Source organism: Scyliorhinus canicula, chromosome 16 (assembly GCF_902713615.1).
Source record: "Scyliorhinus canicula chromosome 16, sScyCan1.1, whole genome shotgun sequence".
NCBI lineage: Eukaryota > Metazoa > Chordata > Chondrichthyes > Carcharhiniformes > Scyliorhinidae > Scyliorhinus > Scyliorhinus canicula.
This window is the reverse complement of record NC_052161.1, coordinates 132,924,060-132,949,781: the sequence shown is the minus strand read 5'-3', so window position 1 is coordinate 132,949,781 and position 25,722 is coordinate 132,924,060. Positions and strand designations below refer to the sequence as shown.

Here is a 25,722-nt window from a genome sequence, read left to right as displayed (position 1 = left end):
TAGGCTTACATTAACACTGTGATGAAGTTACTGTGAAAATCCCCGAGTCGCCACACTGCGGCGCCTGCTTGACCTACATAGCTTGAACTAAATCCCTCATAAATTATCCGTACTTCAAAGAATTATCCAAAATACAAACAATGTTCCATTCGCCCTTTACCTGTAACCAAGTAAGTGGTTGGAATGAATGATGCCTCACTCTTTTATGACACCTTACTTACAGCTTTAGCAGACATTTTGCCTGTATGCTTTTTAAACCTGGGTTTTTAATATCATTACTGCCACAAACATAAAGTGTAATATCTTACGTTAATCACAGGCTGCACAAATCCTTTGTGCCTTTCAGTCTCCCCACTGTAAGTATTCTATGTTACTTTACTGAACTTGTGAATTAAGCTGAAAGGAGACTATTTGTGAAGGACTCTTTAATGCAAGAAGTTGAACACTTTCTTGCTTCTAAGAAAGAACAATTAATCTTGTATTGATACAGAGCCTTATCATGTCCTCAGGATATCTCAGAACATTTTATAGTCAGTAGATTTGAACTAAATTTATTGTTTTGTAGCCATGTTCGTACATCACAAATTCTCACTTATCTTGAATGCATGAACAATATTTTAATGGTACTGGCTGAGGGGAGGATGTTGACCAAGATACCTGAATAAATCCTTGCTGATTTTCAATAGTGCTATGAGATCCTTTACATCTATGTTTTCATTCTCATCCCTCCCTCAAAGCTGCCTCTCGGCGTTGCACATGGTAGACCAAATTGCATGCTGAAGTCCCATAGTGGGCCTTGAACCCACAACCAGAGGCTAAAGTGTTGTCAACAGATATTAAAGTGCAAGATTATGGTATTACACTAAGGAAGTTGCATGTAAATTATCTGCATTTGGACAATGACCGTTCACGCCAACCTTATCCTCACCTAATATCCATGCAAGTGCACGCTCGAGTGGGGTCATTAAATAGAAACAATAGCTTCAGTTAATTTTCCCATCCTTAGCCCAAGGGTGCTGAGGCCAATTGTATCATCCCAGTGCTGCCCTAGTTGAAATCAAGTAACCGAGCACAGCCCCGCAATTGAACTTGGGGCTTGTGTGATTTTAAAGTTCAGTATCAAATTGGGTGTTTTTTTTTTACAGAGCTAACAATTTTGGGGATCTCATTGTTACAGCATGTTATTAATATGTCCTGCATGATTAAATGAATAAATTGTTTATTGATCTGCAAACATTAATTGATGTGTTCAGCATCTGCAGCTACTTATTGCCTCAATTGTGTTTGCCAGCTACAGAACATGAGTCTCCTTTCTTCCTGGATTGCTGTGGTCTTGTGAGAAGAGTTATGCGGGACCTGAAGGATGATTTTGGATTTGTCATTGGACCAGGAAATCAGGCTTACTACTATGACACCCTTCCCATCACAACAACACCTGAAAAGATGGAACCCGGGGATCTAGTGTTCATTTCAGGGACTTACTTCAATTGCAAAAGTATTCTCAGTTCTGTATTCTATCATTATTGTTTGCACCAAGCTCCTTTTGTGATTCCATCTAAAACTTTTGCATTTTTTTCTGTTTCAATTTCACATCATGTTCTTGGACTCCCGCAAATTATCATGCGACCAGTTCTCAGCCTTTTGTTACCGTGAGTCTTACCACCAAGAGGTGTGTGAACTGAACCACAGGTAACTCACCCACAGGTTCAAGCATCTTGGAATGAAATACCGCACCTCAGTGTTGTCCTTCCTTCTCGGTAACCCAGCCAAGACCAGGAAAGTTATGGATTCAGATTTGTGTCCTTGCCCTCTGAGGCATGGTCAGAATCTGATGCACTGCATCAGTGCTTGCAACAAAAGAGAAATGCTGGAAAATCTCAGCAGGTCTGGCGCAGCATCTGTAGGGGGAGAAGAGAGCTAACGTTCCGAGTCCGGTGACTCTTTGTTAAAGCTACCAGACAGAGAAAGTGGAAACATTTATACTGTGGAGTGAGAAGGAAAGATGAGTCATAGCCACAGAAACCCTCGTTTCAGATTCCAGCGTCCGCAGTCATTTGCTTTTATCAGTACTTGTAATTTTGTTACGTATTGCACCTTTCCTTTTTTAAAATAAATTTAGAGTACCCAATTCTTTTTTCCCCCAATTTAGGGCCGATTTATTGTGGCCAATTCACCTACCCTGCACATCTTTGGGTTGTGGGGGCGACACGCACGCAGACACGGGGAGAATGTGCAAACTCCACACAGACAGTGACCCGGGGCCGGTATTGAACCAGATCCTTGGCGCCGTGAGGCAGCAGTGCTAACCACTGCGCCACCGTGCCGTCCTGTACTGCACCTTTCAGAGCTGCCCCATGCAGAGGGCTTTCTGATTTTTCTTAAACAAGTACTACATTAGTTCATTGAACCAAGTTTATGAAAGATGGTGCTTTTTCGTAAAAATTTCTCACAATATTCTGGAGAAGGAAATCATCCTGGCATTCGCTTAATCACAATAATCCAGCAGCCAGAGCTAATAAAAATCATAAAATACAGGAAAAACAGAGCAGGCCTGGCAGTATCTCTGGAGGGAGAACCAAAGTTAACATTTCGCGTCCAAAATGACTGCTTCACACCCAGTCAGACCCCCAATAGCTGTTTTTTTCTGAGGGCTGTGCGAGAAGTCTGTCATCGCTCTAAATTTTCTCTCTTGTGCGCGGCCTGTATATTTTTAATACACATTGCCATTAAACTTCTTATTTGCCTGACCATGGACCCGTGCTATCTCAAAGTCGACACCTTGTGAACGGCCTGTGTTATACCTTCATGGTTCTTGCATGGATGTCCACGGTGTAGCTGAAAGGGAATATTGCTCAAAGCAATTTATTTTCATCCCCTCTTTCTTTTCTCTTCCATAAGGGTAACATTTCAAAATTGGTGTGAGATTGGTTTGTACTGCAATTCACTGGGAAAAGTTACCATTTGGAAAGGAACCATTGAAAGTTCTGCATTGATAGAATTTATCATTGAGGAAAGCATTGTGGTGGGATGGAGGATCCATTATCACAAAGATATTATATTAGTGCTCATTATTTTTAAGCTGTGTGGAGTCTGCACGTCCTCCCCCTGTGTGCATGGGTTTCCTCCGGGTGCTCCGGTTTCCTCCCACAGTCCAAAGATGTGCGGGTTAGGTGGATTGGCCATGCTAAATTGCCCGTAGTGTCCTAAAAAGTAAGGTTAAGGGGGGTTGTTGGGTTACGGGTATAGGGTGGATACGTGGGTTTGAGTCGGGTGATCATGGCTCGGCACAACATCGAGGGCCGAAGGGCCTGTTCTGTGCTGTACTGTTCTATGTTCTATGTTCTATGTAAGCGATATATTTCTACAGGGGTCTTTCAACAACAAAAAAAAATTGGTTAAACGTTAGAGAAGAAACAGCTCGCTGCTTGCATTTTAAAAAACCTTTAGAGTGCCCAATTCATTTTTTCCAATTAAGGGGCAATTTAGCGTGGCCAATCCACCTAATCTGCACATCTTTGGGTTGTGGGGGCGGAACCCACGCAAACACGGGGAGAATGTGCAAACTCCACACGGACAGTGACCCAGAGCTGGGATCGAACCTGGGACCTCAGCGCCGTGAGGCAGCAGTGCTAACCACTGCGCCACCGTGCTGCCCCGCTTGCATTTTAAAAGAACAACCATGGGGTTCTGTGTGATTAAAAGTGTATGTCCACAAGGGAGAGCCTTAAGAGCTGAAAAACGCTAAATTCACAGTTCGCCACTCCAATTGTGATCATTTGGTACAATACTAACTTTGGACCATTAAATTATGTTCTTAAATGAACTCTGTGGAAGGTAGAGTTGTGGGAATTAATATTATCTCGGAGAGAGTTAATAGAGTTAACCATTTCTTGCTGAAGTCTTCACCTTTTTGGGCAGTCCCTCGTGATCGAGGATGACTTGCTTTCATTATGGTTTGATGAGTTTATGAGATGGCTGAGAATATGGCGCGATATGCAGACTCTGCCACATCTGGAACAGCTGGTTCTCAGAAGATTGCATATGTGGGTTGTTTGGAGGTTTCTGAACTCCCCGCCACCACAACTTCGCCTCCGCACGTTCCCGAAGAATTCACTTGATGTGTTTGGTGCCTTCCCAGATGAGCTTTCTCTATTTTGATTACTCACAAGCCGGGGTGTCCCATGTGTTGGTGAGAATGTTTGACCTCTTTCGGGATGCTGTGAGGACATTCCTCAAACTTTTCTGCAGTCCGCCTCGGAGTCTATTGCCACGACCAAGTTTTGAGTCGAGCAGGTACTTCGGGAGCCATGTCCTGCTCGGTGGAGCTGATTTTAAGGGATTGCTGCCTAAATGCTGGGTAAATTTGTTTGGGAAAGGACTCTGCTGTTGGACCACATTTCTTGCCACTGGATTTGGAGGACCTTGTAAAGGCATTGCTCGTGGTACTTCTCCAGTGCTTTGCCTGCTATGGGTTGTCCAAGTGCACAGGGGCGTGGGGATCACCTCTGCCCCTTAAACCTTGGCCAGAGTCACAAGTTTGAGATTCTGGTCCTCAAATATTTTCTCCTTCAGTTGGCTGAAGGCTGAGCTTGCTCGGTGGTGACCGGAGAGCCAGCCATACAGCACAGAAGAGGCCTTTCTGCCCACTGAGGCAGCACTGACAAAACTACACAAAATCTACACTAATCCCACTTTCCAGCTCTTAGCCCATAGCCTTGAATGTTATAACATTTCACGTATTGATCCACGTACTTTGTAAACGTTGTGAATTTCCCTGCCTCTACTACCCCCACAAGCGGTGCATTCCAGATTCCTACCACCCTCTTGGTGAATTTTCTTTCCTCAAATTCCCTTTAAACCTCCTGCCCCTCACTTTACTGACCCTTCAATTAAGGGTAACAGCTGCTTCCTATCCACCCTATCCATACCCCTCATAATCTTATGTACCTCAATCAGGTCCCCCATCAGTCTTCTCTGCTCTGAAGCAAACAACCTGAGCTTATCCAGCCTCTCTTCATAGCTCAAGTGCTCCATCTCAGGCAACATCCAGGTGAATCTCCTCTGCAGCCTCTCCAGTGCAATCTTATCCTTCCAAGGGTGAGATGACCAGAACTGCACACAGTACTCCAGCTGTGGCTTAACCAAAGTCCTGGACAGCTCCAACATAACCTCCGTTCTCTTATAATCTATCCATGACTAATAATGGCTAGTACCCTGTCTGCCTTCTTAACTACGCTATTAAACTGTCCTGCCACCTTCAGGGAACTGAATGGTCTGTTTCAGTCCCAAAAATTCTACGTAATGCTATAATATATAACAATAAAAGGCAGCATGGTAACATAGTGGTTAGCACAGTTGCTTCACCGCTCCAGGATCCCAGGTTCGATTCCCGGCTTGGGTCACTGTCTGTGCGGAGTCTGCACGTTCTCCCCATGTCTATGTGGGTTTTCTCTGGGTGCTCCGGTTTCCTCCCACAGTCCAAAGATGTGTGGGTTAGGCGGATTGGCCATGCTAAATTGCCCTTCGTGTCCAAAAAGATTAAGTGGGGTTACGGGGATAGGGTAGAGGTGTGAGCTTGGGTAGGGTGCTCTTTCCATGGGCCGGTGCAGACTCGATGGGCCGAATGGCCTCCTTCAGTACTGTAAATTCTGTGATTCTATGAAAACCCACTAAAATTCAGGTACAGAAATAATTTATATGATTACATTCATTCATGCTCTGCGGCTCATTTTAAGTTTTCTTACCTGCACCTTGGTGAAATACTGAACACTTGTTTCTTTTTGCTTATAGCCAAACGCCAACCCCATGGCATCGTCCATGTTGAGATCTGGACTGGAGATGGAGAGAGGACTCTTGGTGCTCGCTGGGGGAGGGGCATGGTGCAGTATTTTGATTCTTACAAGTTTGTTTCCACCTCTTATGGGGATATGAAGTATCATTTTAAATCGATCAATACGTGGCTACAGGGGATCTGTGTGAGGTAAGCGCATGGCTGTTACTGACTTTTTAAGAGTATCTCAACCGGTGAGTGTAGACATAGGATCCACATGTATTCCCTCATCAAATCAGGATTGAGAATAAATAGTTGATAAAGACCAAATGATGAAAATTTACCAGACGCTCCTCATTTTGACTGGAGGACACAGTTACTGCATCATTCTCATTCTTGTGTGCATATAATAATATAATCTTTATTATTGTCACAAGTAGGCTTACATTAACACTGCAATTAAGTTACTGTGAATCCCCTAGTCGCCACACTCCGGCGCCTGTTCAGGTACACGGGGAGAGAATTCAGAATGTCCAATTTACCTAACATCATGGGCTGGAATCGCGTTCAGCAATCGGACGGAGAACCTTTGTCCCCGGCCAAATCAGGTTCAGTGCCGCTTTTACGATGCTCCGCCCTCTCCAAAGCGGCGTACTCTGGGACATTGCCTGAGGCCTACCCCCCGATGCTCCGCCCCCCAGAGTTCCCGTTGGTGTCGGTCGCGTGTAGTCTCATCCGTCGAGAGCTCGGCATGGCAGCTGCGGACTCAGTCCAGCACCGCCACAGTCGGGGGAGGGCCGATCCGCGGGCGGGGGGGGGACCTTATTCGAGACTGGCGGCACTGTGAGGGGTGGTCCGGGGCGTGTGAGCCGGCCAAGGGAAGGCACTATTTTGCGGGCCTGGTCCCCGATCGGCCTCTGCCATGTTGCACAGAGCGGCCGCTGCAGGCAGCAATTCTCCGGAGCATATTGGCAGCTAGAGCTGGGTATTCTACGCTGCCGGCGTGCGAGCCCCCAGAAAAACGGGGAAGCGGTGGCCGTTTTGCGCCATTTTTTTCTGGTGTAAAACGCCACCGTCCCCACTCCAGCGTGGGGACATAGCCCCCGAATCGAAGAGTCCAGCCCCATGTCTTTCGGGACTTGTGGGAGGAAACCGGAGCACCCGGAGGAAACCAACGCAGACACGGGGAGAACGTACAGACTCCGCACAGACAGTGACCCAAGCCGGGAATCGAACCTGGGACCCTGGCGCTGTGAAGCAACAGTGCATATACACTTGGGACAGCATTCCGAACGTGGGCAGTTTGTTGTCAGAATATGAAACCACAGGGCAGCACGGTGGCAGAGTGGGTTAGCCCTGCTGTCTCACGGTGCCGAGGTCCCAGGTTCGATCCTGGCTCTAGGTCACTGCCCGTGTGGAGTTTGCACATTCTCCCCGTGTCTGCGTGGGTTTCACCCCCACAACCCAAAGATGTGCAGGGTAGGTGAATTGGCCACGCTAAATCGCCCTTTAATTGGAAAAAATGAATTGGGTACTCCAAATTTATTTTAAAAAACATAAAACCGTAAACAATAGGTACAGGATTAGGCTATTCAGCCATTCAAGCCTGTTAGATCATGGCTGATCCCATTTTCCTGCACTATTCCTTGCCGTATCCCTTGATCTTTTTATGGTGTCGCAATCTCTCGATCTCAGTCTTGACCATACTGATAACTGAGCCTCCAAAACCCTCTGAGCCTGAGAATTCCAAAGTATTCACCACCCTCTGAGTAAAGAAATGCCTCCTCATCTCAGTCCTAAGTGGCCTACCCCTTATTCTGAGACTGTATCAGCTGGTTCCAGCATCTCTGGCCAGGGGAACCTTCCTTCCTCCACCTACCTTGTCGAGCCCTGTAAGAAATTTGTAAGTTTGAATGAGGTCACCTCTCATTCTTCTAAACTCTGGAGATTAAAGGCCTCTTCTATTTAGTCTTTCCTCATAGGAAAATCCATCAAGAATTAGTTGTGTGATTTATTGCACTCCCTCTATGACAAGTGTATCTTTCCTTAGGTAAGGAGACCAAAACTGTACAAATACTCCATGTAATGGTCTCACCAAGACTCTATATAAGAGCAATAAGATATATTTGTTCCTTGAGATCACGACACAGGAGAGAAGATAGATTCAAAGGCTTTAATCATCTGAGAACTGTACAGCAGCCAAGAAGTGTGCTCATCACATGTTACCTGAGTGAGCCTGATCTTATATACCGTTTCCTGGGGGCGGAGCCAGAGGCGGAGTCCCCCAGGGTTCCTAGCCCGGTCTTAAAGGGCCAATGCATTAATGGTAAGGTACCATTATATCAGCTACTGATAACATTCATCACACTCCTATATACCCAATCCTCTTGTAATAAAGGCCAACATACCATTTGCCATCTTAATAACTTGCTGTACCTGTGACACCCAATTCACTTTGAACATCAACACTTCCCAACATCTCACCATTCGAAAAAATACTTTGGGTATTTCTGCTTTTCCTCCCAAAGTGGATAACCTCACAATTCTCCACATTGTGTATATCTGCCAAATGTTTGCCCTTTCACTGTGTTCTATCTCGCCAAACCCCGTAAAGAATTTAAACATCCTTGATCCTCAGAACTCACACTTTACTAGTTACACCCTCAAAAAATCCAACAGGTTTGTTGAACATGATTCCCCCTTTCATCAATCCAGGTTGGCCCTGCCCAATCCTCCCATTATTTTCCAAGTGTCCGATAATCGCACCCTTTCTTATAGATTCCCGCATTTTCCTATATTGGTGTCAGACTAGTAGGTCTGTAGTTCCCATTTTCTCTCTCCTTCCTTTCTTAATAGTGGAATTACATTTGCCAATTCACAGGAACCGTTCCTGACTGTATAACGTTTTGAAAATTGACCACCAATGCAACTATTGTCTCTGTAGCCATCTCTTTCACACTCTGGGATGTAGATCATCAGACCCAGGGGATTTATCAACTTTCATCTCCCATTCATTGCTCTTGTACTTTTTAAACTAATGTTAATACCTTGCAGTTCCTCGTTTACACTAGTCCTTGATTCCCCATTATTTTAATATTTTCCTCTGTGAATACAGACACAAAGTAATTTGTTTAGTTACACTGCCATTTCCTGATCCCTGTTATAAATTCTCCTGGCTCCGCTTGTAATGGACCCACATTTGTTTTTGCCAACCCTACCGTGATGCTCTGCAATGTCTGTAACTTGGTCTCCAGTCCATCAACTCTGTGCCAAAGCTCCTCAAGCCACAGACACTCGCTACAGATGCGGTTGCCTTGGACTGCAGTGGCATCTAGGAGCTCCTAAACGCTGCAGCCATGACACATTACCTGTCCTGTCATCTTCGTGACCAATAAATGTATCAATTTTGCTTAATTAATAGAATTAATTAATATACATACGGGTGGCACGGTAGCATAACGGGTGGCACGGTAGCACCGTGGTTAGCACAATTGCTTCATAGCTACAGGGTCCCAGGTTCGATTCCCGGCTTGGGTGGCTGTGCGGAGTCTGCACGTTCTCCCTTGTCTGCGTGGGTTTCCTCCGGGTGCTCCGGTTTCCTCCCACAGTCCAAAGATATGCAGGTTAGGTGGATTGGCCATGCTAAATTGCCCCTTAATTGGGAAAAAAAAATTGGTTACTCTAAATTAAAAAAATATATATTTTTAATTTCATTGTTACAAAATAACAATTATATGATATAAAAACAGATGCTTCAAGTTACAAGGTAAAAAGAGCACAATAAATAATCAAAAATACATCCTACCTGAACCCCACCACAACATTAAACTAAAATCCCCTGCATCTGATGGTGACTAACTCTTTAAAAATGGAAATGAACGGCTACCATCATAGGTAGAACCCTTCTACCGACCACCTCATGGTGTACTTGACCTTCTCCAACTGTAGGAACTCCATGAGGTCCACCCAACCAGGCCGAGATACTGGGTGGAGTAGGAGAGCTCCACCCAAGCAGAACCTGCCTCCTTAATGAGGCAAGGGTGCGGACATCCGCCTTCATCCTCGTCTGCAGCACCAGCGAGGGTGATAGCCCGAAAATGGCCACCAAGAGACAAGGCTCCAGTTCAACATTACGACTCTTTGCTGTTGAATAAGGAGATGCAAAAGCTTCATAACTTGGGGCACAACCAGGACATATGAGTGTGGTCAGCCGGTCCCAGAGAAGACAACTCACACCTGTCGTTCCCCCACCTGGGGAAAGAAAAACCATCCTCGCCTTGGTCAGGTGGGCCCTGTGCACCACCTTGAACTGGATCAAACTACGCCGAGTGCAAGAGGATGGCCCTCCAAAGGGCCTCGCTCCACACCACCTCACCCAGAATAGGACCCCATTCACCCTCCCATTTCACCTTCACCTCTTCCAACGGAGCCGACTCAGCTGATGGGACCTGGCCGTAAATACCCGAAATACAGGAACTCCATCAAATCCCCCAGTCATACTGAGGCACTGGGCGGAAAGGCTGACCACCACCCAACAGGACCCGCCTGCGAGCAATCAGTGAGGTGAAGGCTGAAACATCTGCCCTGCTCCAGCCTGCAGCTCCGGCAAGTTCTACACCCCGGATATGGCCCCAGGGGACTGAGCTCCAAATCCAAATGCAAAATCGCCGACATGGTGCTGAAAGACAACTCTCAAAATTTCTCCAATTTCAGTCAGGGCCAGAACATGTGTACATGGCCGGACCTGTCCCACACCGCTCCCAAACGTCCTCCACCCCCTCAAACAACCTGCTCATCCTCGAGCTCGTCAGGTGAGCCCTGTGCACTTCATTTAACTCTGTTAACCCAGCCTCGCACACAAGGTTGAGGCATTCACCCTCCGCCAACACCTCACACTACAATCCCTCCTCCAATGCCGTCCCCAGCTCTTCTCTCACTTGGCCTTAACCCCCTCCAGCGATACCATATCCTCCTCCAAAATTCGCCCATAAATTGCTGTCCTTAACCTTTTTTAACAACAGTGAAATAGGTGCCTATTGTCACTGGGAGAGTCCCCTTAGCCACTGCGCCCTCAAACATTTCCACCAACAGGGGTACCAGCCTATCCATAAACGTCTGATAGAATTCCACCAGGAACCCTTCTGGCCCCAGAGCTTTACTCATTTGCATTTTCCTTATGGCCATCTGAACCTCCTCAATCCCCACTGGCTCTTCAAACCCTGCGTTCTCCACGTCTCCTATTTTTCACAGTCCTTCCAAGAACTCCCTCATATCCGACTCATCCCCCAGAGGCTCCTACCTATACAACCTCTTATAAAACTCCTCAACCGCCCTGTTCACCTGCTCCAGCGCCATCACCAGCCCCTTCGCCCTTTCCCATCCTCACATAAAAACTCGGATCAGCGAGCAGCCCCACGTCCAATCTCCACGCCGGCCTCCTTTCCAGGAACACATCCACCAAATGTGGAGCATGATCCGACATGACAATCATCACTTCCTCAACCCTAACAACAATGACCTCCCCATAATAAAGAAGTCAATCTTCGAGTATACATTATACACCGGTGAACCGCTCCCCCTATCCATTCATAAATGCTGCCAACACCCTCCCCCTTCCTCCTGAAGAGGTGAACGAGCACAGCTTAGATCGATCCATCTTCGAATGCAACACTGTATTTAAATCCCAAAGTAACTGATGTGTGCCCCCCGCCGCTCCCCTCCCCCTCCCCCCGGAACCCTGCCAACAAAGCTCAAGAAGAACATCTGACTCACCCAAACATTCTGAAGCCTAACCTGGTCTTTCACCCTCAAATGGATCTCCTGCAGCAGCACCACATCAGCTCTCAAGCTCTTCAAATGCAAGACGACTCTCGCCCGCTGAACAACATTCATTGGTTCAGCATGTTTAGCCTGGCACAATGTCATAAGGTGCTCCACAAGAGTTTTATCAATCAACATTTCACAGTGAGTTACACCAGCAAACCAGAACAAATGATTTAAAATGTGGTCAAAGAGTTGGATTTTAGGGAGCACCTTAAAGGAGGAGAGAGAGGGCGAAATGCAGAGAGATTTAGTGAGGGAATTCCAGAGATTAAAGCCAAGGCAAATAACAAGAGAGCTGCCAGTTGTGGACCAATTAAAATCAAGGATCAGCGAGTTTCCTGAAGTAGAAGAATGCACAGACCTCGAAGGGTTGTAAGAATTGGAGGAGGTAACAAAAATAGGGTGGGGCACGGCCATGGAGGGATTAGAAAGCAAGGAAGAGAGAGCAAGCGGACGGTAAATTAATTTCAAGAATCGTAGAATTTAAAGTGCAGAAGGGGGCCATTCGGCCCATCGAGTCTGCACCGGCCCTTGGAAAGAGCCCCCTACCCAAGCCCACACCTCTACCCTATCCCCATAGCCCAGTAACCCCACCCAGTACTAAGGGCAGTTTTGGACACTAAGGGCAATTTAGCATGGCCTGTCCACCTACCCTGCACATCTTTGGACTGTGGGAGGAAACCGGAGCACCCGGACCAAACCCACGCAGACACGGGGAGAACGTGCAGACTCCGCACAGACAGTGACCCAAGCCGGGAATCGAACCTGGGACCCTGGAGCTGTGAAGCAATTGTGCTAACCACTATGCTACCGCGCTGCCCTTTCAAGCCATCTCTGCCGAGAACAGCAGGCTACAAGTGACCGTGCAGAGACTTCAAAGCAGCAGGAAGTTTGTATCGGCTGCAACGTTTAACATTGCCCCTCATGCCCATCTCTCAGTTGACATAACCTGGTGCTCATTTTTGCTGTAACTTTGAGATGTGGGCCTCACTATTTCCAACAGCAGCAGATGTTCATTTGCTTAAAGCAACCATTAAATAAATTTGAATGTACAATTTTAAACACAAATTTGTTATGCAAAGTCTAATTTGTATTAGATTCAACGACCAGTTACAGGATTTTTTCAAAGGCCTGGTGATATTTGGAAAGAAAGACATGAACACAAATGAAAAAGCAAATTACGATGAAGCGGAGGTTTGCTTTAGTTGCTTTGTTGTGTTATTTTCTTAAATCCCTTTAATTCAGTAAATTGATTCCTCTTTATGACGTTCGGTCATGAGGGAATGGACCATTTTCCAGTTTTTACAATCATGCCAGAACAAACATGCTCAGGTTAACTAATAGCCCAATAATGGCCTAATCCTCCGCCCCACAGCGCCGGAAAGAAACCACGAGCAGGCGGAGAATCGGGTGTCCGCTGAAAACCGAGGTTTGTGCCCGGCGCTGAACAAAACGCCGCGCTCCGAGGTCCCGCTGGCGGTGGCAACGCTACTTGAGCCCCGTGCCGATGGTGGCTGCAAAACCGGCTTTTGCATGCGTTAACATATCATTACCGGGTTTGACCCCGTGTGCTCCGCGCCTCCACGATACTCCCCTCCTGTCAGACAGAATTCCCGCGGGTGCTGTTTACCACAGGTATTTACAAACAGGGACTGGGTGTCATGGCAGCTGAGAGAGAGAGGGGGGCAGCACTGTGGCGCAGTGGGTTAGCACAGCTGCCTCACGGCGCCGAGGTCCCAGGTTCGATCCCGGCTCTGGGCCACTGTCCGTGTGGAGTTTGCACATTCTTCCCGTGTCTGTGTGGGTTTCGCCCCCATAACTCAAAGATGTGCAGGCTGGGGGGGGGGGGCTGTCCTCCACAGGATCGGGGTGGCCAGGCATTGACCTCCATTGTAGCAGTATTCGGTACAAAATACAGGCCCCTCGCGGTTATGGGCCATTCTCCCCTGGCGGACAGAGAATGGACATTGTGAAACACTTGGACGCGAGTTACACAGGGGGTCTGTGGCTGATGGCCTGTATCTGCAAGGCACCTGGCCAAAGAGGACAATGCAGGAGTTGGGGTTTGGTGCAGGGTGGGATGTAAGGTTTTGATTGGCCTTGAGGGGGATGGGGAAGGGAGGAGGAGGAGGGGGAAGGTACGAGGAGTGCGGGACAGGAGTGATGCCAGGGTCACAGAGGTAGTGACTCACCCGAGCTAACCTAAGGAGGTTGTTCATCTTTTTTGCATCAGTGTATACCCATGCACCTGGTGAGGCCCATGATGTCAGCACCTCCAACCAGTCCCAGTTAGCGTGGGTGGGTGGGTGGTAGCCTCCTGCCCACTCTGCGTAAGAGGGCGCCCTGTCTGTCCTCCACCACATCCAGCATCTGGTCAAGCTGTGCATCCGCGATCCTCGGGGCTGCTCTCCTTGGTGCCATCTTATAGAACAGTACAGCACAGAATAGGCCCTTCGGCCCTCGATGTTGTGCCGAGCAATGATCACCCTACTCAAGTCAACGTATCCACCCTATACCAGTAACCCCCCCCCCCCCCCCCCAACCCATTAACCTTATTTTTTAGGACACTAAGGGCAATTTAGCATAGCCAATCCACCTAACCCGCACATCTTTGGACTGTGGGAGGAAACCGGAGCACCCGGAGGAAACCCACGCACACACGGGGAGGACGTGCAGACTCCGCACAGACAGTGACCCAGCTGGGAATCGAGCCTGGGACCCTGGAGCTGTGAAGCATTTATGCTAACCACCATGCTACCGTGCTGCCTTGGGTTGGAATGAGAGTTTGTGGGGAGCACAGTACTTACATACAGCTCCAGCTTTGAGCGTGTGATGGCAAAGCTGGCTAAAGTGAACTGGAAAATTCGGCTAAAGGACAGGTCAGTAGAGATGCAGTGGCAGACATTTAAAAGGATGTTTCAGAATACTCTGAAAATATACATTCCAGTAAGTAAGAAAGAAAGACTGAAAGAAAGAAAGGGAAGTATGCATTATCCATGGCTAACTAAGGAAGTTAAATATAGTATCAAATTAAAACAAAAAGTGTATCATTCCGCAAAGATGAGTGGCAGGTCAGAAGATTGGACGGACTGGAAAGAACTGCAAAGAATAAGTAAATGATTTATAAGGAACGATTAATTAGAATATGAGAGAAAGCTAGCTGGAAATATAGGGCGCGATTCAGTGGACAAAGTTTAAGTCCGCTTTTGGGCACATAAAGCGGGGTGATTCTCGGCGGCTGTGGTGCCGAGAATCACCCCGCTATTCAACGGCACTTTGCCGGGTTTTTTGGCCTCAGGGTGTTATTCCCTGCCGATGCCACACTTTAGTTGAGTTCCTGCTGGCGAGCTGATCTCGCCTTCAGGAATGGCTGCTCGCAGATCAGGTCGCCACTTTCACTATGAGCGGCAGGGCCCATATTCTCCCCTTCCCCCTTTCGGGTTTTTCCTGCTTTCTGCACCCCCCCTTCACTCTCCAACCTTGTCGAGGCTCCTGCAAAACCCCCCCTTCATGCGCCCTCTGATTAGCAAGGGCCCCCAAGACTGACCCCTGGTAGTGCCAACCTGGAACTGCCATCCTGGTATTGCCAGGGTGACAGGCTGGTAGTGCCAACATGCCTGGGTGCCAGGAAGAGCAGCAGGGTACCTCCCTGCCTGTCCCCGACCACCCGGGATCTCTACTATCCTGCGAGCACCCACCCCGTCCCCGTCCCTACGCCTCGCCCCAAGGTGCCATTACACCTGCTCCATGTTTGTGTAGACTAGTACCAAATGTCGCCCTGGATAAATCCAGCATCCGGGTATTTAGATAAGCCTAGTGGCTCATTTAAACATCTGGATTTGAACCAGCAAGGGCAGGATTTCCACAAGACATTTTACAAGGTTCTTTTTCAAAATAAGCTCATATGTAGGGGATGACATATTAGCATGAATAGAGGATGAGTTAGCTAACAGGAATTAGAGTAAGCATAAATAGGTAAGTTTCAGATTGGCAAGATGTGATGAGTGGCGTGTCACAGGGATCAATACGGGGGCCTCAACGAATTACAATTTATGTCAATGACCTGGGTGAAATATTGAATGTATGATTGTTAAATTTGATGATGACTCATAGATAGGTAGAAAAGTAAGTTGTGAAGAGGATATATGGGACGTGATTTACCAGCCTCATCAGGCCTGGCATGGTGTCACAACGGGACTGTAGAATCGCGAGAGAGTCTCTCGTGCGATTTGTGATGCTCGAGACATCTTACGAGATTCAACCGAACTTTGCGAGACATCGCGATCTGGATCTCGCTGTCGCTGGGCAACATCCAGATATATTTATTATTCTTTCATGGGATGTGGGCGTTGCTGGCTGGGCCAGCATTTGTTGCCCTTCTATAATTACCCTTGAACTGAATGGTTTGTTAGGCCACTTCATAGGGCATTTCAGAGTCAACCCCATTGCTGTGGATCTGGAGTCATGGTCAGAGTTGGCCAGACCGTGTAAGGATGACAGATTTCCTTCCCTAAAGGACATTAGTGAACCAGATGGGATTTTACGACAATCGACAATGGTTTCATGGTCATCATTAGATTTTTAATTCCAGATTTTTATTGAATTTGACCCTCTGCTGTGTTGGGATTCAAATCCGATTCCACAGAGAATTACCCTGGGCCTCTGGACCACTAGTCCAGTGACAATGCCATTATTCCACTGCCTCCCCAATTAGGCTCATTTAAATATGCGCTTGCCGGATTCTCCTGGTGCTCAGGACCTAACAGTCGCTCCTGGGATATCTCACCAGGGTGCCGATTAGGACTACTTTCCACCAACGTGGACCAGGTGTAATGGCACCTTGGGGTGTCTCCGAGACAATTCAAGACCCCCGGGTGAACGGGTATTGGGCAGCCTGGCACTTTTGCTGGCAATCGGGCACCTTGGCACTGCCAGGCAGCCTGGATGGCACTGCCAAGCTATCAGAGGCACTGCCATGGTGCCAAGCTAACAGTGCCCGGGTCCCAGTTTGCCCATGACAGGGACCAGGCCCGGTGGTGCCTTGCCCATAAGAGGTGGGGTAATGGCGACTCAAGGACCCCGGAAGAGGTAAGTTGGGTGAAGTGGGTGGGTGGGGGGAGGGGGGGGGGGGGTCCAGAGGCCATGGTGGGGTCACTGTGGGTGGTCGAACGATCTTGGCTGCCTTTAAAAATGGCGCCCCTTTCCATGAGTAGTCTGGCGGGCGAGCTGGTTAGTGCAGGAAATGACTAAAAAGCAGCCTCCATGGGACGTTCCAAGGCCAAATGAAATGGCAAAGTACCATTCAATAGCAGAATCGTTCTCGGCTCTGCAGGCGAACAACCTCGTCGCCCAATTGTGGCCACGTCCTTTCATCTACATTTCGAGCCTATATAACTCTTATTCAGGATGACTCAAAATGGTATACAAATACGGACTTGAAATGTTACCTCTCTGTTTCTGTCTCGATGGACACTGCCAGACCTGCCGGGTCTTACCAGTATTTACTGTGCCCATTCCAGGTCCCCAACATCCGCAGTATTCCGCTTCAAATTTTAAAATTCTGGTCGTCCCTACAAGACAAAATAGTTTCACTTTATCCAATTTATCAACTCCTTTAATCACCTTGAACACGAGGCCAGAGTTACAAGTTAATGTCGAGGAAAAGGAAAGGCGATTTTTCAAAACCTTTTCATCCGAGTTGCTTAGAAGGTTAACTGAATTGGGCAAAATCATGTCTGGAACCAATTAAGTGCGACTCTAAAAATACAGCATTTTGGTGTGAAGTGTGAAGGTGGATTGATTTATGAAAAATTTAATGAGCTTATTTGGCTTAAAGATTTGGTCTGTCCCGAGAGGTTCCCATGGTTTAAAGTTTTAAATACAGAACCCAATGATATGAACTGTGTTGAATTTTAATTCACACCATCAATTTGAAAACGATGTGTGATTCTCCTGAATTTTTAAAATTTCCTTAAATGAAGGAATATTTTACCCCAGGTGAATCACCTGAGGAAGGAGCAGTGCTCCCAAAGCTAGTGATTCGAAACAAACCTGTTGGACTTTAACCTGGTGTTGTAAGACTTCTTACTGTGCTCATCCCAGTCCAACGCCGGCGTCTCCACATGAAGGAATATTTGCCAAAGGTTATCTGTATAAATGAATGCAAGTCTTTTAAAAGCAGTCTCATCCATTCCCATTCTGAATCTGATTTAGGCTTTTACCTTCAACAAAATCCTGTCCGGTTTCCTCTGCTTGTAATTAGTGTGTCAAATTTACTTTGGTCACTTAGCAAGAAATGGTGCAGAAAGCTGATTGGTTTCTCGTATAATGCCATAAGTGTAACAGTTACAAATAGTTAAGACAGTATTTATTTAACTGATGTAATCCCAAATCATTTATTGAGTAAAGTACAACCACCATTTAACAGTTCAAATGGCAGACTTTTAGGGACCTTTCTTCGTAAGGAATTGTGCTTAGGCATGTTCTCAGTAGCTGGAGTTGGAATGTACAAAATAGTTCTTACAGCTGTCGTTGCCTAGTAACAATTGTTTACAGTTCATTGGTTTTGGGGGTGGGGGTTGGGGTGGGGGGTAGTGGTTGGGGTGGTGTAAGGGATGGTGTAAGGGAGGGCGAGGAGGGGCAAATGATCTGTCCTCAAATTGTCCAGCAGGTGTCCACTGTGTGAACAGAACAAATGGTATATATTCTGAAACATTTGCCCAGTTTTGGTTGTAAGTATTCCATAGTATTAAATGGGTGGGTTGAGCATATTAGAATTTGCAAGTCATTTAAGTAGGGCGGGATTCTCCGAGTGTCAACGGCGAAATGGCATTCGACGATTGGCCGGAGTACCACATTTGATCCCGGAATTGGGAGTGGTGCTTGTTTTCGGATGCTCCAAAACGGCGTCATCGGGGAGTACGCTGCACACCATTGGGACGGCTTCAGGACGTCACCTGAAGGCCCTCCCCCCGATGCTCCGCCCCCGATGGGCTGACTTCCCGACGGCGTGGCTCACTTGTGGTCTGAGGTTTTGGCAACCTCACGTGGTGGCTGCGGACTGTGTCCTGCGCCTTCACAGTCGGCGGAGAGGAGGCGTTCCGCTAGCCAGGGTGGCTTCAGCAAGGGCTGGGGGAACTGGTGGGAGGGGTGGTCCGGTCGGGTGTGGCGAGGGGGATTACAGGGGGGCAGTATCTGGCAGGCCGGGTCCGCCCCCGGCCGGCGCCCTGTTGTAAGGCGCGACCACTGCAGGTCGCTGCCATGTGCATGCACAGCCACGCACCCGTCAATTCTCCGCCCGTATCTGCAGGGAAAGCCGGGAGACACATGCTCCGGACATCTCCTCAAAACCGGAGAATCCAGCCCCCAGTCTATGGCCGCTCCGGAAAACAGGGCTGGAGCAGTTTGCTTTTTTATTGGTAACGTGACCGCCAAAGTACTCTAACTGGGAATTAATCCAATTTCCTTCCTCTGCACCCTTTCCAAAGCCTCAGCGTCGGCAATCACAAGGCGGCCAAAACTGGGCACAGTTTCCTAACTGATGCTTGACCCCATATCCATATCAGGACTATGTATCTTTTTATCTGATGGGCAATTTTCCTCAGCACCTTATTATTCATTTTGCTTCTATCAACAGATCTCATGGTTTGGTTGAGTGTGGAGTGTATATATTGCATTGTTTGTAAATATTCCTAGATCTATTCGTTAGAGACCCCCAATCTCCTTCTTTCTCCACTCGTGTTAGTAGATATCCCTGAAGGATATATCAGCATTTAGTATTCATTTAGTACGTACAATGTTTCGCTTTTCAAGATTAAACATCATTTGCCAAAAAGAGTCCAGTCCGCAACGTATCTGGATCCCGCTGTAGTATCTGGGCATTGTTTGCAGTCCTGACGCTTATACAAATCTAAGTCTCATCTGCAAACATGCAGATGTTCCTGCATAATCTACATTTGGATCATTACTAAAATTGGAAAAGCGCAACATTCCTAACAATGATCCCTGTGGGACACCAGCGATGACCAATAAACAGATCCCAATCCATCCCTTAATTGCTGCCAGCCAGTTATCCATCTGACTCACTATATTGCGGTAAAATCAGAATAATCTTGTGGAGCAGCTCTTTACATGGTACCTTGTTGAAAACTGTTCAGAAGCTAAAGTAGGTTGTGGTCATGTCTGGCATCCCTAACATGTCATCCCCTGTCTAAGCGATGCCCCCAAGCACCTTCCTTATTATATAAATATAAAATTAATAGACCTTCAGTTATATGGGCCTGTCTTAACCCCTTTTTAAAGATTGGAACTACAATTATCCTCCTTTGATAAAGAAACTAGTGTTCAATAAGCTAATAAAGATGTGGGACTTTAGTAACGTGAAGAAGCTAGTGGTATTGGTACAAAGGTTGAATTAACTATATACAATATTTTGCTTGAGGCAGTATGTCGCTCCCACTTAAGTCTTTGCTGGGAGAACTAACCACACCAGCCCTTGCTTTGGACAGGCTTTTATGATAGTCTTTAATGAGCTCCAGGTGGGAGATCTCCGCCCCCTATCTGGGAAGCTCGCACTCTGCGGGTCCCTCAGGGAGATCAAAAATGGTTTCCTCGTGGTCTTCATGCGGGTTACAACAGGGACCGTGTCTTACTTATCTGCCTTAAGATCCTTTTAGCTTAATCTAATCGCAACCTTAGTTTGCTGTAGCCATTCCTAGGACCCTATCTTTATTCAGTTGGATATTAGGTTACTTTAATTTGTCGAAATATTTTTGTTTACGTTTTATTTGTCGTTACTCGTGACCAGTCAACAACAATGGGCTTTTCTTCCCAGCCTCCTGTCTATCACCTTTGTCACATAGTTATCTTCCATTCACGCATTATTCTATTTTCATCACCACTCAACAGAATTAAACAATTAACCTGTGCCAAATCTTCTGCCATTTTAGTAAAGATGAGTAAATTTTCAGTACCTTTGATTCCATTGGTCAAGTGAAACTTTATTTATAATACTGTGGTCACAAGGGGGCCTGATCCTAGGTTAGGTATACTATTAAGCACTGGATACAGGGTCACCTCTGGCTATCTCGTTAACAGGCTGAATCAGGAAACATTCTTATATATTTTCAACAATTTTGTGCAGCTGCACTTGTGATCACAGTAGAGGGTGAAAATTACAATCGGCTTCACTATTCCTGGTTTAGAAAGTGACGATAAATCAGGTAAGTTTCCATGCTTTATCTGAATCCAGGGGCCCCTGGCTGAAAAGTGCATGTGCACAGCTATGAGGGTAAGGATTAAACTCACTTGGGTTCCAATACCAAAGTCACCGATGTTCAGCTGGTCAAATCAAGTGTGAGGGACTAAGACATAATATTGTATATTTTCATAATATATATAGATTTGTTCATTGGGCAAAGACCTATAAAATGACTAAACCTATGTCTGTCTGTGACCACTGAACAAAATAGTCTACCTGGCAATTTTGGGGGAACGTGCACCTCATTTTCTCTGAGGAGCCACTACCCATTGGCTGCGAAATGCACAAGCTCATATTCAAAGAGAGCTATACAAAGGCCATCTGCATTTAACTGGTCAAAATGAGATGGATCGTCTGACAAGACAAATGCCCCACAACCTTCCTTTAAATTTCTAATGGCCGCCACTTTAACAGTCTTTGGAATCCAAATGATAGATACACAACCTTTGTCAAAGATGTTGGGGAGGTGGGGGTCATGTGGCATGTGCCCCTGGCATGTGGAACATGTAATATTACTTCCAGTGACGGCTATGAAGGAGTAAGTCGCACATTTGGTGGCTCCCGCTCTGGTCGGACTTTTGGATCTTTCCCCCCGATTTTCTACCGGACTTGAATTGAAAAATTGATGACAGAGGCAATTGTGTACTGAATTCCCACATCGGTGCATGGGGAGGAGGACTAAAGTGCTCATAAAGGCAAAAGCAGAAAGACAGAAGGCTTGGGCTGAAGCTGCAGGGGGATAAAGCATGGCGGAGGACCGGACCTCTGGCTCGGTGATCCAGCGGTCAACGGAACAGCTGATGCAAGTTATTCAGGAAGGCTTCGCTGAGCAGAAACGGGACTGCTTGGACCCGATAAAAGAGTCAATTGAGTGGATGGAGCTTAGATTGGACGCCCAAGATCGGGCCATCCAGAAAGTAGAGAAGGCGCTGGCTGAGCAGGAGGAACATCAAACTGCGGTGGAGTTGGAGGTGGGGAGGCTGAGAGACCAGCAGAAGAAGCTCCTGGAGAAGGTGGAGGACCTAGAGAATAGGTCCTGCTGGCATAACTTGAGAAACGTTGGGCTCCTGGAGGGGTCCGAAGGAGCGGACGCTGGGGCATACATAGCGGGTATGTTTGAGAAGCTGCTGGGAGATGGGGCATTCTCCCGACCCTTGGAGGTGGACAGAGCTCACAGAGCACTCTATTCGTAAGAGAGGAAGCCATGAATGGGAGACGCCCCCCGAGGGCAATGGTGGTGAGATTCCACAGGTACTTGGATATGGAGCACATTCTACAGTGGGCCAAGCAGGCACGGAGCTGCAACAACAGTATCCTGCGGATCTACCAAGACCTGAGTGCGGAGGTGGCCAGGAGAACATAGAACATAGAACAGTACAGCACAGAACAGGCCCTTTGGCCCTCGATGTTGTGCCGTGCAATGATCACCCTACACAAACCCACATATCCACCCTATACCCGTAACCCAACAACCCCCCCCCCTTAACCTTACTTTTTTTTTTAGGACACTACGGGCAATTTAGCGTGGCCAATCCACCTAACCCGCACATCTTTGGACTGTGGGAGGAAACCGGAGCACCTGGAGGAAACCCACGCACACACGGGGAGGACGTGCAGACTCCGCACAGACAGTGACCCAGCCGGGAACCGAACCTGGGACCCTGGAGCTGTGAAGCGTTTATGCTAACCACCATGCTACCGTGCTGCCTTTAGAGCAGGCTTTAACCAGATCAGGTCGACCCTTTTTAAGCAAAAGGTGAAGTTCGGACTGTTGTATCCGGCCTATCTCTGGGTCACGTACGAGGAACAGCACTTTTATTTCGAGTCGCCTGAGGACGCGCTGGACTTCGCGAAAAGGAAAGGACTGGTTGTGGACTGAGAACTTTTGAGCTTTGCTGCAACGTTCATGTTTTTAAAAAAAAAGTTTCTCCTTTTTGGGTTTGTCGATGCTGTCAGTAATGACTTCTGTACTGATTTGGGGCCAGTTGCAGAGATGAGTAAGTTAAGGTTTACATTTGCACTGTTGGGGGATGGAGGTGGGCTTTTTTAGATTTTGGATCTCTTACTTGATCTTTGTTAGCGTTTTTTTTCTTCCTGTTTTTTCTGTTGGGCAATTGTGTTGGGATTGTTTGTCATTGGAATATGTATGTATGAGCGCGGGGGAGGGAACAATAGGTGGGAGACTTTTCGGCACCAGGGCTGGGGACCACCAAGCAAGCTGGGCGGGCGAGCTCACGGAAGCGTAGTGGGGGGTGTGCATATGTTAGGTTTATTAAAGGGATTGAGTTATATTGTGTTGTTACTGGGGGGGGGGGAGGAAAATGTTCTGCTGACGAGGGAGGGACTTGTGCTCAGGGACAGAGAGGAGGTTGGGGGCGGAGGCTGCCTGGGGGCGGGCCGGTGGAGGCGCGGAGCATGGGCTGGAGACTGGTCCAAAAAAAGTGATGGCTGATTGGCGAAGGGAGGGGGGCCAATGAGCACCCCCAACTAGGCTGATCACCTGGAATGCTCGAGGGCTAAATGGGCCGGTCAAGAGGGCACGTGTATTCACGCATCTTAGGGGGCTGAAGGCGGATGTGGTAATGTTGCAGGAGATGCACCTTAGAGTAACTGACCAGATTAGATTGAGGAAAGGCTGGGTCAGTCAGGTCTTTCACTCGGGACTGGATTCAAAGACTAGAGGGGTCTGCATCCTGATCGATAAGTTTCGGATGTGGGAGGTCGGTACATTATGGTCAGTGGGAAACTGGAGGGGTGCAGGTGGTATTAGTAATTGTGTGTGCACCAAATTGGGATGATGTGGAGTTTATAAAGAGGATGCTGGGGAAGATACCGGACCTGGACTCGGACAAGTTGGTCATGGGAGGGGACTTCAACACAGTTATTGACCCTGGCTCAGACCGGTCAAGCTCAAAAACGGGCAGGGTGCCAGCAATGGCAAAGGAACTAAAAGGGTTCATGTAACAGATGGGGGGGGTGGACCTATGGAGATTTGGGCAGCCAAGGGTCCTTCTACACACACGTGCATAAAGTGTACTTCCGGATCGATTTCTTTATTCTGAGCAGGGCCTTACTGGCAGGGGTGGTGGACACGGGGTACTCGGTGATCACAATCTCAGACCATGCTCCACACTGGGTTGACCTGCAGGTTAGTAAAGACAGTAACCAGCGCCCACAATGGAGGTTAGATATGGGACTTTTGGCTGACGAAGGTGCGTGCGAGCGGCTGAGGAAATGTATTCAGAACTACCTGCAGGTCAACGACATGGGAGAAATTTCAGCAGCAATGGTCTGGGAAGCACTGAAGGCGGTGGTTAGAAGGGAGCTGATTTCGATACGGGCCAACATGGAGAAGGTGGACAGGGCAGAGAGGGACCGACTAGTAAAGGAGGTACTACAGGTCGATAGGAAGTATGCGGAGACCCCAGAGGCAGAGCTTTTAAGGGAACGGCGGAGGCTACAGGTGGAATTCGGCTTGTTAACCACAGGGAGGGCAGTGGAGCAGCTGAGAAAGGCGAGGGGGGGGCGATCTATGAGCATGGAGAGAAGGCCAGCAGAATGCTTGCACAGCAGCTTAGAAAGAGGGAGGCAGCCAGGGAGATAGGGACAGTAAATGATGAAGATGGGAACCTGGTTGGAGATTCAGTGGGGGTGAATAAGGCGTTTAGGGATTTCTGCAGTAGGTTGTATAGGTCGGAACCTCCGACGGGGCTGGAGGGGTTGAGGCACTTCTTGGAGGGGCTGAATTTCCCAAAGGTGGACGGGGAGCTGATAGAAGGGCCGGGGGCCCTGATCGGTTTGGAAGAGATAGTGGAGGGTCTAAAGGCCATGCAGTCGGGTAAAGCCCTGGGGCCGGACGGGTACCCAGTGGAGTTTTATAAAAGGTTCTCTGGGACATTGGGACCGTTGTTGATGAGGATGTTCAGTGAGGCAACTGAAAGAGGGGTGCTGACCCCGACGATGTCACAGGCCACGATTCCACTGATTCTTAAGTGGGACAAGAACCGGAGCTGTGTGGGTCCTACAGGCCGATATCCCTGTTGAATGTGGACGCCAAACTGCTGGCCAAAATATTGTCCTCCAGGATTGAGTATTATGTTCCGGACGTTATTGGGGAGGACCAGACGGGGTTTGTTAAGGTTCGGCAGTTGGTGGCCAATATAAGAAGGTTGTTAAATGTGATCATGATGCCCCCGGAAGGTACGGAGGTGGAGATAGTGGTCTCAATGGACGCAGAGAAGGCTTTTGATCGAGTAGAATGGGATTATCTGTGGGAGGTACTGGGACGGTTCGGATTTGGGCGGGGCTTTATTGACTGGGTCAGGTTGCTGTATCAGGCTCCTGTGTCAAGCGTATAGACGAATAGGACAACACCGGACTATTTTAGACTGTACCGGGTGATGAGACAGGGATGCCCCCTCTCCCCACTGTTGTTCGCGCTAGCTATAGAGCCATTGGCAATTGCTCTGAGAGCTTCCGGGAGGGAGGTCCGGGAGGGAGGCGACCTGCTTCTGTATGTATCGGACCCATTAGAGGGGATGGAAGAAATCACGAGGATTCTAGGGGAATTTGGCCGGTTTTCGGGGTATAAGCTAAATATGGGGAAAAGTGAGATGTTTGCGCTCCAGGCGAGGGGACAGGAGAGGCGATTGGGGGAGCTGCCGTTTAGATTAGTAGAGGGAAGCTTTATCTACCTCGGCATTCAAGTGGCGCGGGAATGGGACCGGCTGAATAAATTAAATCTGGCCCGACTAGTAGACCAAATGAAGGACGATTTTCGGAGATGGGACGCGCTTCCGTTGTCACTAGCTGGGAGGGTGCAGACGGTGAAGATGACGGTCTTCCCAAGATTCCTGTTTGTGTTCCAGTG

The 25,722-nt window shown here is 47.9% G+C and overlaps 1 protein-coding gene across 3 annotated transcripts in view; it reads left to right on the top strand.

Annotated features, from left to right (window-relative positions):
* The first annotated feature begins 1,085 nt into the window (after positions 1-1,085).
* The window catches only part of LOC119950713 (protein polyglycylase TTLL10-like), a 178,161-nt gene continuing 153,524 nt past the window's right edge, over positions 1,086-25,722 (top strand). Inside the window, exons 1-2 of one of the 3 annotated variants that reach the window (XM_038773382.1) lie at positions 1,086-1,495; positions 5,791-5,980. In XM_038773382.1, coding sequence (XP_038629310.1) covers positions 1,207-1,495; positions 5,791-5,980 — 479 coding nt within the window. In that variant the 5' untranslated portion in view covers positions 1,086-1,206. Of the gene's footprint in view, positions 1,496-5,790; positions 5,981-18,216; positions 18,291-20,746; positions 20,815-25,722 lie in introns of those variants that run through there. The other 2 variants (XM_038773383.1, XM_038773384.1) reach the window with 2 other exon arrangements.